The sequence below is a fragment of the Nerophis lumbriciformis genome, linkage group LG08 (genome assembly GCF_033978685.3).
Source record: "Nerophis lumbriciformis linkage group LG08, RoL_Nlum_v2.1, whole genome shotgun sequence".
Taxonomy (NCBI): domain Eukaryota; kingdom Metazoa; phylum Chordata; class Actinopteri; order Syngnathiformes; family Syngnathidae; genus Nerophis; species Nerophis lumbriciformis.
The window spans coordinates 44510394-44525000 of record NC_084555.2 but is presented as its reverse complement, the minus strand read 5'-3'; the positions used below and the strand labels follow the sequence as shown (position 1 = coordinate 44525000).

Genomic DNA, 14607 nt, shown 5'->3' with positions numbered 1-14607 from the left:
ATCCATCCATACCTCTACCAATCGATAATCCATTCAGCCCATCATCCATCGATCATCCAGCTATCCATCCATCCACCAATATTCCATCCATCAATGCTGACGTGAGCTCACTTGAATCTGAAGGTGTCTCCGAGCTCGGCGGCGTTTCCTGGATTGATGTGAAAGATTCCACTGAAAGGGTAAGGATGGCCGCCGTATGCAAATTCTACAAGAAACAACATTTACCAACATTTGCAAAGTTGATGTCACTTCCACATTGCTGATTGCACGACTGTGTTGTGTCTTAGGGATGAACAATATGAACAGTCCGTGTAACGGTTGTTATTATCACAGTATTGTTGAATGTGCTAAAAAAGTACTTATATACACACAAAAAATGTTTTGTTCAAGTTTTATTTTCAAAAGGTTAAAGGGTCCCTATCATGCAAAATCAACATTTCTTACCTGTTGGTACCTGAAATGTACCCAAACACACTAACAACACTAACTTTCGGACACTTTTATGTCAAAATACTGAACAGATGTTTACCTTATCCCAATAAACATCTGTTCAGTATTTTAACATAAAAGTGTTTGATTGTGCGGCATTAAAAGCCACAAAATGCAACGGGTCCATCAGACCCACAAACGCTGGCTGAGTAATAACAATATGAACGTGGCGCGGAAAATTTCTCTGCCAGTTTCTGCATCCCACAGGGATTCTTCTTTTGTGTTTCTGCACCTGCGGTTCCCACACAAGGTCGCAACATTGTTTGTCAACACTGTCTGCTCTCATTTTCTTGCACATTTGACCCTCTGATGTTCTGTGTACCTACACTCTGTCCTCCTCCTGTCTAGGCTTGCTGTGTGTGTGTGCGTGTGTGTGTGTGTTACACAGAACATCAGTTCCCACACTTCTATTAGTCCCGGGTCCAGTGGACCCGGACATCTTATATGTAATAGAAATGTGTAGGGGGGGGTGTATGGTGTGTGGTCATTAAATATGTATTCTGATATATGTTCTTCACAGAAAATGAGCCAAAGTCAGTGAGTCTCAGTTTGAAAAATTAATTAATTGTATCATTTTTCTTTTAAAGGGGAACATTATCACAATTTCAGAATTGTTCAAACCATTAAAAATCAGTTCCCAGTGGCTTATTATATTTTTCGAAGTTTTTTTCAAAATTTTACCCATCACGCAATATCCCTAAAAAAAGCTTCAAAGTGCCTGATTTTAACCACCCGTCCATTTTCCCGTGACATCACATAGTGAAGCCAACACAAACAAACATGGCGGAAAGAACAGCAAGCTATAGCGACATTAGCTCGGATTCAGACTCGGATTTCAGACTCGGATTTCAGCGGCTTAAGCGATTCAACAGATTATGCATGTATTGAAACGGATGGTTGTAGTGTGGAGGCAGGTAGCGAAAACGAAATTGAAGAAGAAACTGAAGCTATTGAGCCATATCGGTTTGAACCGTATGCAAGAGAAACCAACGAAAACGACACGACAGCCAGCGACACGGGAGAAAGCGAGGACGAATTCGGCAATCGCCTTCTAACCAACGATTGGTATGTGTTTGTTTGGCATTAAAGGAAACTAACAACTATGAACTAGGTTTACAGCATATGAAATACATTTGGCAAAAACATGCACTTTGAGAGTGCAGACAGCCCAATTTTCATCAATTAATATATTCTGTAGGCATACCCTCATGTCAGCAGGCCAGGGCAGCTAGGGTCGATATTCTTCTCTTGATCATCTTCGGTGGCATAAGGGACGGTGTGAGCCAAGACATCCAGGGGGTTTAGCTCGCTCGTCTGCGGGAACAAACTGCCGCCATTGCTTGCCGTGCTACCGAGGTCCTTTGTCCCTGAATTGCTCACACACTCCGGCAGATTCAATGGGGGTCTGGCGGCAGATTTCTTTGACTTTATCGTTGGAAATGCATCTGCTTTGAGTGTCGCAGGATATCCACGCATTCTTGCCATCTCTGTCGTAGCATAGCTTTCGTCGGTAAAGTGTGCGGAACAAACGTCCAATTTCTTGCCACTTTCGCATATTTGGGCCACTGGTGCAACTTGAATCCGTCCCTGTTCGTGTTGTTACACCCTCCGACAACACACCGATGAGGCATGATGTCTCCAAGGTACGGAAAACAGTCGAAAAAAACGGAAAATAACAGAGCTGATTTGACTCGGTGTTTGAGAGGGGCGGAGCTTTCAACCGATCACCACCCGGTGGTGAGTTGGCTGCGATGGTGGGGGAGGATGCCGGACAGACCTGGCAGGCCCAAAGGCATTGTGAGGGTTTGCTGGGAACGTCTGGCAGAGTCTCCTGTCAGAGAGAGTTTCAATTCCCACCTCCGGAAGAACTTTGAACATGTCACGAGGGAGGTGCTGGACATTGAGTCCGAGTGGACCATGTTCCGCACCTCTATTGTCGAGGCAGCTGATTGGAGCTGTGGCCGCAAGGTAGTTGGTGCCTGTCGTGGCGGTAATCCTAGAACCCGCTGGTGGACACCGGCGGTGAGGGATGCCGTCAAGCTGAAGAAGGAGTCCTATCGGGTTCTTTTGGCTCATAGGACTCCTGAGGCAGCGGACAGGTACCGACAGGCCAAGCGGTGTGCGGCTTCAGCGGTTGCGGAGGCAAAAACTCGGACATGGGAGGAGTTCGGCGAAGCCATGGAAAACGACTTCCGGACGGCTTCGAAGCGATTCTGGACCACCATCCGCCGCCTCAGGAAGGGGAAGCAGTGCACTATCAACACCGTGTATGGTGAGGATGGTGTTCTGCTGACCTCGACTGCGGATGTTGTGGATCGGTGGAGGGAATACTTCGAAGACCTCCTCAATCCCACCAACACGTCTTCCTATGAGGAAGCAGTGCCTGGGGAATCTGTGGTGGGCTCTTCTATTTCTGGGGCTGAGGTTGCTGAGGTAGTTAAAAAGCTCCTCGGTGGCAAGGCCCCGGGGGTGGATGAGATCCGCCCGGAGTTCCTTAAGGCTCTGGATGCTGTGGGGCTGTCTTGGTTGACAAGACTCTGCAGCATCGCGTGGACATCGGGGGTGGTACCTCTGGATTGGCAGACCGGGGTGGTGGTTCCTCTCTTTAAGAAGGGGAACCGGAGGGTGTGTTCTAACTATCGTGGGATCACACTCCTCAGCCTTCCAGGTAAGGTCTATTCAGGTGTACTGGAGAGGAGGCTACGCCGGATAGTCGAACCTCAGATTCAGGAGGAACAGTGTGGTTTTTGTCCTGGTCGTGGAACTGTGGACCAGCTCTATACTCTCGGCAGGGTCCTTGAGGGTGCATGGGAGTTTGCCCAACCAGTCTACATGTGTTTTGTGGACTTGGAGAAGGCATTCGACCGTGTCCCTCGGGAAGTCCTGTGGGGAGTGCTCAGAGAGTATGGGGTATCGGACTGTCTGATTTTGGCGGTCCGCTCCCTGTATGATCAGTGTCAGAGCTTGGTCCGCATTGCCGGCAGTAAGTCGGACACGTTTCCAGTGAGGGTTGGACTCCGCCAAGGCTGCCCTTTGTCACCGATTCTGTTCATAACTTTTATGGACAGAATTTCTAGGCGCAGTCAAGGCGTTGAGGGGATCTGGTTTGGTGGCTGCAGGATTAGGTCTCTGCTTTTTGCAGATGATGTGGTCCTGATGGCTTCATCTGGCCAGGATCTTCAGCTCTCGCTGGATCGGTTCGCAGCCGAGTGTGAAGCGACTGGGATGAGAATCAGCACCTCCAAGTCCGAGTCCATGGTTCTCGCCCGGAAAAGGGTGGAGTGCCATCTCCGGGTTGGGGAGGAGACCCTGCCCCAAGTGGAGGAGTTCAAGTACCTCGGAGTCTTGTTCACGAGTGAGGGAAGAGTGGATCGTGAGATCGACAGGCGGATCGGTGCGGCATCTTCAGTAATGCGGACGCTGTATCGATCCGTTGTGGTGAAGAAGGAGCTGAGCCGGAAGGCAAAGCTCTCAATTTACCGGTCGATCTACGTTCCTATCCTCACCTATGGTCATGAGCTTTGGGTTATGACCGAAAGGACAAGATCACGGGTACAAGCGGCCGAAATGAGTTTCCTCCGCCGGGTGGCAGGGCTCTCCCTTAGAGATAGGGTGAGAAGCTCTGTCATCCGGGGGGAGCTCAAAGTAAAGCCGCTGCTCCTCCACATCGAGAGGAGCCAGATGAGGTGGTTCGGGCATCTGGTCAGGATGCCACCCGATCGCCTCCCTCGGGAGGTGTTTAGGGCACGTCCGACCGGTAGGAGGCCACGGGGAAGACCCAGGACGCGCTGGGAAGACTATGTCTCCCGGCTGGCCTGGGAACGCCTCGGGATCCCCCGGGAGGAGCTGGACGAAGTGGCTGGGGAGAGGGAAGTCTGGGCTTCCCTGCTTAGGCTGCTGCCCCCGCGACCCGACCTCGGATAAGCGGAAGAAGATGGATGGATGGATGGATGGTTTGAGAAAATGGCGGATTGCTTCCCGATGCGACGTCACATTGTGACGTCATCGCTCCGAGAGCGAATAATAGAAAGGCGTTTAATTCGCCAAAATACACACCCATTTAGAGTTCGGAAATCGGTTAAAAAAATATATGGTCTTTTTTCTGCAACATCAAGGTATATATTGACGCTTACATAGGTCTGGTGATAATGTTCCCCTTTAATGAAACATGAAAACGGGTCCTACAGACCCAAACACTAACGCTTACACCACACATCCTAATAAATAAATAAAAAAGACATGTGGACGGCGTGGCGCAGTGGAAGAATGGCCGTGCGCGACCCGAGGGTCCCTGGTTCAATCCCCACCTAGTACCAACCTCGTCATGTCCGTTGTGTCCTGAGCAAGACACTTCACCCTTGCTCCTGATGGGTGCTGGTTAGCGCCTTGCATGGCAGCTCCCTCCATCAGTGTGTGAATGTGTGTGTGAATGGGTAAATGTGGAAGTAGTGTCAAAGCGCTTTGAGTACCTTGAAGGTAGAAAAGCGCTATACAAGTACAACCCATTTATCATTTATCATTTATTTATCTTGTCTCTCATAATGATTGTGAATGATGGGCAAAACTCCAAAAAAGTGCAGTTCCCCTTTAATGTGTTGTGTATTTCAATGTTGATAACGTTCTCACCTTGGCCGTAAACCTGGATGCCTGAGTGGAAGACGCCAATTCCCAGATTGGAAGTGTATTCGTTGATCCAGTACTGCGTGATAAGGAGGACATGGAGGATTTAGTAGTATTGGATGGTACAGTTGTATAGCATTTTTGACGTATTGATACTATGATTGATAATAGCATTGTTTTACTCATACTAGTGTTAATTATACAAGTGAAGAGGTACTGCAGCAGCTGCAGCGTGATGATGTTTCCTACGGCATCATTGATTTCACTTTCATCTTCCCTGCTGCTCAGGATACTCTCCTGTTTCAAGTACTGCAGGAGAAATCCTTTCACTTTCACTTTGTACTCAAAAAGGTCAATAGTACTCATTCAGGCATTGCAAACGTAGTCTTTACTTTCATCCACTTTGTCCACTCCCAAACACATCAGCTGAGCCTCCATGCGACATTTACTACACATACCATCAGTTGAGATAGAACTAACCAACGCCAGGCTGGAAAATTCCTGCACACACTGCATTTCTCCTAGAATAATACATAACTCACATAACGGGTTTTTTCTGTAGTGACTGTGGCAGAGGTGAACATGTATTCTACTGAGGTGGCAAATTAGGACGCATTAAATCCATCGCAGCACCAAGAAAATAATCTCAAAATGAGATGAGAGGTATAGCAGATTAGTCTCGCTTAACAAGTGGCTGGCTAGTTTTTGTAGACAACAGGGACTAACGTTTATTGATAATTGGCCCTATTTCTGCTGATGAGGGACGGCCTTCACCCTAACCAGGAAGGCGCCATCACTCTGACTGGGAACATAGATTACTGTTTGAGTCACACTTGACTAACTACACTAGAGCAAGCTCGGACACAGGCAATTACAGTGTCTGTTAGTCCGGGTGAGGAGTCAGTTAAGATAGAACTAACCTGCGCCAGGTTGGAAAATTCCTGCACACATAGCATTTCTCCTAGAATAACACATAACGTTTTTTTCTGTAGTGATTGTGTTAGAGGTGAACATGTATTCTACTGAGGTAGCAAGTTATGACGCATTAAATCCATCGCAGCACCAAGAAAATAATCTCAAAATGAGATGAGAAGTATAGCAGATTAGTCTCGCTTAACAAGTGGCTGGCTAGTTTTTGTAGACAACAGGGACTGACGTTTATTGATAATTGGCCCTATTTCTGCTGATGAGGGACGGCCTTCACCCTAACCAGGAAGGTGCCATCACTCCGACTAGGAACATAGATTACTGTTTGAGTCACACTTGACTAACTACACTAGAGCAAGCTCGGACACAGGCAATTACAGTGTCTGTTAGTCCGGAGGAGGAGTCAGTTAAGATAGAACTAACCTGCGCCAGGCTGGAAAATTCCTGCACACATAGCATTTCTCCTAGAATAACACATAACCTTTTTTTCTGTAGTGACTGTGCCAGAGGTGAACATGTATTCTACTGAGGTGGCAAATTATGACGCATTAAATCCATCGCAGCACCAAGAAAATAATCTCAAAATGAGATGAGAGGTATAGCAGATTAGTCTCGTTTAACAAGTGGCTGGCTCGTTTTTGTAGACAACAGGGACTAACGTTTATTGATAATTGGACCTATTTCTGCTGATGAGGGACGGCCTTTACCCTAACCAGGAAGGCGCCATCACTCCGACTATGAACATAGATTACTGTTTGAGTCACACTTGACTAACTACACTAGATCAAGCTCGGACACAGGCAATTACAGTGTCTGTTAGTCCGGGTGAGGAGTCAGTTAAGCTAGAACTAACCAGCGCCAGGCTGGAAAATTCCTGCACACATAGCATTTATCCTAGAATAACACATAGCATTTCTGGCTAGTTTTTGTAGATAACAGGGACTAACGTTTATTGATAATTGGCCTTCTTTCTGCTGATGAGGGACGGCCTTCACCCTAACCAGGAAGGCGCCATCCCTCTGTCTAGAAACATAGATTACTGTTTGAGTCTTGTCTCTTGGTGAGGGCGGTCGCATTTTTCTCTGCTCCCTCCTTCCCTGCCTGCTTTCTTCGTGTCCTTGTCCTGTTTGAACTTTTTTGGAGCCTCTTTCTTTGCGCTGTCCTCAAATCTAAACTTCAAACATGGATATGGTCAGCTGGACTCTCGACGCAATTGACAAAGTCTTTTCGATAAGGAAAAGAGGTTCGGGGGAGCCTGGCTGCCCTGATGGAACCATTGCTGCGGGGTACGTGAGAGACTCCTGGGATAAATGGAGAATCATGTGCCTCTCAGTCCTTTCCATCGAGGACGTGGAAGACATCTACCTATTTGGAACCGTGATCGCGGGGAACCTGCTGATTGGGCTGGGCATTGCTCTGGTGTATCGTCAAATTCGGAAAGACGATGGCAGCCACTCAAAGGGCCCAACGGCTGTTCATCGCAATGGAAGGATTGGGTCGGGCTGTGGGAACACAGACTGTGGCGATTTCTGATTTGAATCGCAAAATGAATCTCATCATGGAGAAGCTTGCTGAGAAGGAAGAATTAAATTGAACTTGAGAGAGCCAGCACAGACACAGAGCAGGAATGTCATTGTTTTGACTGCTCGAAGAAAACAACATCTTAATCTACGATTTGACTCCCTCGAATGGCCTTGATGCTATCAGGATCAGGCTGTTCTGAAAAACTCCTCAACGATGGATGCTTTTGACCTTCCTTTTTTCCAATAACACCTGGTGTCGAACTTTGAGATCGGCCCCAGTCCACAAAAACATTTCAACATCTCACCCAAGTTAATTGGGCATACATACACGCACCCGCCCCTCCCCCAATCAACGCCTTCACCACTGCTTAACTCCTCTTCGGGGTTGTGGACGGCTGAGTAGTGCTTTATAGCGGCAGCCGGCCTCCAGGGCCCCAAATCCCCCCCCTCTGTTGCGAGTTGTTGTGATTACATGTATCATGTTTATGTGTGCTATGCTATGTGAGGTTTTTTTCCTTGGACTCAGTCTGGACCCCTCCCGAGGGTCCAGCCTTAGACTGATACTTTTTTTACTCTTCCCCCTTTCTCAATGTCACCTTTTTCCCACCTTTTTAAGGAGCGCCGTAAGTGGCTGATCCGTTGGCGGTCCCGTCTTGTCCCCCTTGTAACGTATGTCTGCTCTTAGTGGGACTGTGTCGAAAATGTAATTTCAGTTCTTATGTGTCTTGTACATGTTAAAGAACGGACAATAATAAAGCATCTTGAATCTTGAATCTTGAGTCACACTTGACTAACTACACTAGAGCAAGCTCGGACACAGGCAATTACAGTGTCTGTTAGTCCGGGTGAGGAGTCAGTTAAGCTAGAACTAACCAGCGCCAGGCTGGAAAATTCCTGCACACATAGCATTTCTCCTAGAATAACACATAACTCACATAACGTTTTTTTCTGTAGTGACTGTGCCAGAGGTGAACATGCATTCTACTGAGGTGGCAAAATATGACGCGTTCAATCTATCGCAGGACCATGCAAATAATCTAAAGATCCCCATCATATCAATTCCTAGATGTGATCGAAATGATTTAAGGTGCACTACGCAAAATAGATGTAACGTTATTAATATCAGTACTACGGATACCATTTACAAAAATGCCTCAAAACAGCTATAATATGGGCTTTTTAAACATCAGATTATTGTCTCCCAAAATGTTATTAGTTAATGAGTTCATTAGAGATAACAATCTTATCATTGGTCTCAGTGAAGCTTGGCTAAAACCAGATAAATTGTTTCCGCTTCACGAGGCATCTCCTCCTAACAGTACGAGTGCACATGTTGCTCGTCCCCTTAAAAAGGGGTGGAGGGGTCGCACTTATATCAAATGAAAACCTTAAACCTTAGCCCTAACTTAAGTAATACATATAAAACATTTGAGGTGCTTACTATGAGGTCCGCTACCTCTCCATCGGGCTATTATCTATCACCCCCTCCCCCTGGGCCCTATTCCAACTTTATCAGCAAATTCTCTAAGTTTGTTGCTGAACTAGTGACGCACGCAGATAATATAATTATAATGGGCAATTTCAATATCCTACCGGTCGGACGTGCCCTAAAGACCCCCTCAGGGAGGCATCCGGTTGGCATCCTGACCAGCTGCCTGAACCACCTCATCTGGCTCCTCTCGATGTGGAGGTGCAGCGGCTTTATTTTGAGGTCCTCCCGAATGACAAAGATTCTCACCCTATCTCTAAGGGAGAGCCCCGCCACCGGACGGAGGAAACTCATTTCAGGCGCTTGTACCCGTGATCTTGCCCTTTCGGTCCGAACCCAAAGCTCATGACCATAGGTGAGGAAGGGAATGTAGATCGACCAATAAATCTTCACCCCGACGGACCGATACAGACTCTGCATCACTGCAGACGCCGCACCGATCCGCCTGTCGATCTCACGATCCACTCTTCCCTCACTTGTGAACAAGACTCTGAGGTACTTGACCTCCTCCACTTGGGGAAAGATCTCCTCCCCAACCCGGAGATGGCACTCCACCCTTTTCTGGGCGAGAACCATGGACTCGGATTTGGAGGTGCTGATTCTCATCCCAGTAGCTTCACACTCAGCTGCAAATTTATCCAGTGAGAGCTGAAGATCCTTGCCAAATAATCTGCAAAAAGCGGAGACCTAATCCTACAGCCACCAAACCGTATCCCCTCAACGCCCTGACTGTGCCTAGAAATTCTGTTCATAAAAGTTATGAACAGAATTGGCGACAAAGGGCATCCCTGGTGGAGTCCAACCCTCACTGGAAATGGATCCCACTTACTGCCGGCAGTGCGGACCAAGCTCTGAGACTGATCGTACAGGGAGCGAACCGCCACAATCAGACAGTCAGATACCCCGTACTCTCTGAGCACTCCCCAAAGGATTTCCCGAGGAACACGGTCAAAGGCCTTCTCCAAGTCCACAAAGCACATGTAGACTAATAAAAAAGTATAAGGTAGGAACCTACTAAAGTGAGTCCAAGGAATACAAAAAGGAAGTGTAATGTATGAACATACAACAATGAGCCCAAATATATCAAAGGGTAAGTGTGATGTAGGAACTTACTCCAGTTAGTGCAAATAAATAAAACAGTATAACGTAGGAACCTACTAAAGTGAGTCCAATGAATACAAAAAGGAAGTGTAATGTATGATCATACAACAATGAGCCCAGGGAAATTAAAGGGTGAGTGGGGTGTAGAAACCTAATCCAGTGAGTGCAAATAAATAAAGTGTAAGGTAGGAACCTACTAAAGTGAGTCCAAGGAATACAAAAAGAAAGTGTAATGTATGAACATACAACAATGAGCCCAAATATATCAAAGGGTAAGTGTGATGTAGGAACTTACTCCAGTTAGTGCAAATAAATAAAACAGTATAACGTAGGAACCTACTAAAGTGAGTCCAATGAATACAAAAAGGAAGTGTAATGTATGATCATACAGCAATGAACCCAGGGAAATTAAAGGGTGAGTGTGATGTAGAAACCTACTCCAGTGAGTGCAAATAAATAAAGTGTAAGGTAGGAACCTACTAAAGTGAGTCCAAGGAATACAAAAAGGAAGTGTAATGTATGAACATACAACAATGAGCCCAAAGATATCAAAGTGTAAGTGTGATGTAGGAACTTACTCCAGTGAGTGCAAATAAATAAAAAAGTATAATGTAGGAACCTACTAAAGTGAGTTGAAGGAATACAAAAAGGAAGTGTAATGTATGAACATACAACAATGAGCCCAAGGAAATCAAAGGGTGAGTGTGATGTAGGAACCTACTCCAGTGAGTGCAAAGTAATACAAAAGTATAATGTAGAAACCCACTAAAGTTAATCCAAGGAATACAAAAAGGAAGTGTAATGTATGAACATACAACAATGAGCCCAAATATATCAAAGTGTAAGTGTGATGTAGGAACTTACTCCAGTGAGTGCAAATAAATAAAAAAGTATAATGTAGGAACCTACTAAAGTGAGTTGAAGGAATACAAAAAGGAAGTGTAATGTATGAACATACAACAATGAGCCCAAGGAAATCAAAGGGTGAGTGTGATGTGGGAACCTACTCCAGTGAGTGCAAAGTAATAAAAAAGTATAATGTAGAAACCCACTAAAGTTAGTCCAAGGAATACAAAAAGGAAGTGTAATGTATGAACATACGACAATGAGCCCAGGGAAATCAAACGGTCAGTGTGATGTAGGAACATACTCCAGTGAGTGCAAAGAAATAAAAAAGTATAATGTAGGAACCTACTAAAGTGAGTCCAATGAATACAAAAAGGAAGTGTAATGTATGAACATACAACTATGAGCCCAAGGAAATCAAAGGGTGAGTGTGATGTAGGAACCTACTCCAGTGAGTGCAAAGTAATAAAAAAGTATAATGTAGGAACCCACTAAAGTCAGTCCAAGGAATACAAAAAGGAAGTGTAATGTATGAACATACAACAATGAGCCCAGGGAAATCAAAGGGTCAGTGTGATGTAGGAACCTACTCCAGTGAGTGAAAATAAAAAAGTATAAGGTAGGAACCTACTTAATTGAGTCCAATGAATACAAAAAGGAAGTGTAATGTATGAACATACAACAATGAGTACAGGGAAATGAAAGGGTGAGTGTGATGTAGGAACCTACTCCAGTGAGTGCAAAGTAATTTAAAAAAAGTATAATGTAGGAACCTACTAAAGTGAGTTCAATGAATACAAAAAGGAAGTGTAATGTATGAACATACAACTATGAGCACAAGGATATCAAAGGGTGAGTGTGATGTAGGAACCTACTCCAGTGAGTGCAAATAAATACAAAAGTATAATGTAGGAACCTACTAAAGTGAGTCGAAGGAATACAAAAAGGAAGTGTAATGTATGAACATACAACAATGAGCCCAAGGAAATCAAAGGGTCAGTGTGATGTAGGAACCTACTCCAGTGAGTGCAAAGTAATAAAAAAGTATAATGTAGAAACCCACTAAAGTTAGTCCAAGGAATACAAAAAGGAAGTGTAATGTATGAACATACAACACTGAGCCCAGGGAAATCAAAGGGTCAGTGTGATGTAGGAACCTACTCCAGTGAGTGAAAAACAAAAAAGTATAAGGTAGGAACCTACTTAACTGAGTCCAATGAATACAAAAAGGAATTGTAATGTATGAACATACAACAATGAGCACAGGGAAATGAAAGGGTGAGTGTGATGTAGAAACCTACTGCACTGAGTGTAAAGTAATTTAAAAAAGTATAATGTAGGAACCTACTAAAGTGAGTTCAATGAATACAAAAAGGAAGTGTAATGTATGAACATACAACAATGAGCCAAGGGAAATCAACGGGTGAGTGTGATGTAGGAACCTACTCCAGTGAATGAAAAACAAAAAAATATAAGGTAGGGACCTACATAATTGAGTCCAATGAATACAAAAAGGAAGTGTAATGTATGAACATACAACAATGAGCCCAGGGAAATCAAACGGCCAGTGTGATGTAGGAACCTACTCCAGTGAATGAAAAACAAAAAAGTATAAGGTAGGGACCTACTTAATTGAGTCCAATGAATACAAAAAGGAAGTGTAATGTATGAACATACAACAATGAGCCCAGGGAAATCAAAGGGTGAGTGTGATGTATGAACCCACTCCAGTGAGTGAAAATAAATCAAACGGTCAGTGTGATGTAGGAACCTACTCCAGTGAATGAAAAACAAAAAAGTATAAGGTAGGGACCTACTTAATTGAGTCCAATGAATACAAAAAGGAAGTGTAATGTATGAACATACAACAATGAGCCCAAGGAAATCAAAGGGTGAGTGTGATGTAGGAACCTACTCCAGTGAGTGCAAAGTAATAAAAAAGTATAATGTAGAAACCCACTAAAGTTAGTCCAAGGAATACAAAAAGGAAGTGTAATGTATGAAAATACAACAATGAGCCCAGGGAAATCAAACGGTCAGTGTGATGTAGGAACCTACTCCAGTGAGTGAAAAACAAAAAAGTATAAGGTAGGAACCTACTTAACTGAGTCCAATGAATACAAAAAGGAAGTGTAATGTATGAACATACAACAATGAGCACAGGGAAATGAAAGGGTGAGTGTGATGTAGAAACCTACTGCACTGAGTGTAAAGTAATTTAAAAAAGTATAATGTAGGAACCTACTAAAGTGAGTTCAATGAATACAAAAAGGAAGTGTAATGTATGAACATACAACAATGAGCCAAGGGAAATCAACGGGTGAGTGTGATGTAGGAACCTACTCCAGTGAATGAAAAACAAAAAAGTATAAGGTAGGGACCTACTTAATTGAGTCCAATGAATACAAAAAGGAAGTGTAATGTATGAACATACAACAATGAGCACAGGGAAATGAAAGGGTGAGTGTGATGTAGGAACCTACTCAAGTGAGTGCAAAGTAATTCAAAACAAGTATAATGTAGGAACCTACTAAAGTGAGTTCAATGAATACAAAAAGGAAGTGTAACGTATGAACATACAACAATGAGCCAAGGGAAACCAACGGGTGAGTGTGATGTAGGAACCCACACCAGTGAGTGCAAATAAATCAAAGAGGAAATATAATGTAGGAACCTACTAGAGTGAGTGCAAGTAAAAGTGTGTCTCACCATGTCATACACGTTGAGGATGACAGGTTCACTGGCCATGGTTCTCTCTCTGCTGTGATGGTTCTCAGCACACACACGCGCACACACACGCGATGAGAGGCTGCCCAGCAGCAGAAACAGAAACAGAACCCACGCAGGAGCCGGGAAGAAGAAATCAGTGCACGACAAGCGTGTCAAACATCCAAGTGAGCTGAAATGAGGCCGCGAAGCACTTTGAAGGAGCTCCTACAGGTGTATCAAAGCACAGCAGGCGTCCTCCCGATGACGTCACAAACAAGTGTGTCAAAGCAAAGCAGCCGTCCTCCCGATGACGTCATCGGGGATGATGATGATGATGGCGGTGTTCTCGGCTCACCGGCGGCATCTCCGCCCAGCGTGGCCACATCTGCGACTCGTGGTCACCCGGCATCCTTTGCGTGGGCAAAAGAGGCTCGCCGCCATGACGCGCACCTCCAGCGGCTCCTAAAAGTCTTCAAAGGACGCTGGCTTGGTGGCTTCCGGTCTTCACACTGCAGCTCTCACTCCTCTTCTTCTGGCTGGCCGATGACGTCATGCAGCATCCTCCAGCAGAGGACGCAGCCGATAGGACGACACTCGATTTCTGGGTTAATTAGACCTACATAATTACTACATTTACTGTGAAATATCTTAGCTTTCGAACAATAATGGGGAATTTATATGCACTTTTGTGTGACGATCGTGCGACTCTAATCGTCAAGGTACATAATTAACTTCCGGTACTAGCTCGCATACAGCGAAATATGATTTGAAAGGCAAGACTTTTTTTTCCATTCTTCACCACTTGTGCGTCCTTTACTCCTATGGATAAATATATATATATATAACGTGATATTTCACCTATAGAACCAAGTTTTTAAAAATATCCGTGATGGTTGATGAGCC

The 14607-nt window shown here is 44.8% G+C and overlaps 1 protein-coding gene across 1 annotated transcript in view; it reads right to left on the bottom strand.

The window, feature by feature from the left end:
• The window catches only part of LOC133611848 (deubiquitinase DESI2), an 18543-nt gene extending 4325 nt beyond the window's left edge, over positions 1 to 14218 (bottom strand). The window contains exons 1-3 of the mRNA XM_061968997.1: positions 13705 to 14218; positions 5116 to 5188; positions 112 to 205 (exon numbers count right to left, since the gene is read on the bottom strand). Coding sequence (XP_061824981.1) covers positions 112 to 205; positions 5116 to 5188; positions 13705 to 13743 — 206 coding nt within the window. The 5' untranslated portion in view covers positions 13744 to 14218. The remainder of the gene's footprint in view (positions 1 to 111; positions 206 to 5115; positions 5189 to 13704) is intronic.
• Between the last annotated feature and the right edge of the window lie 389 nt (positions 14219 to 14607).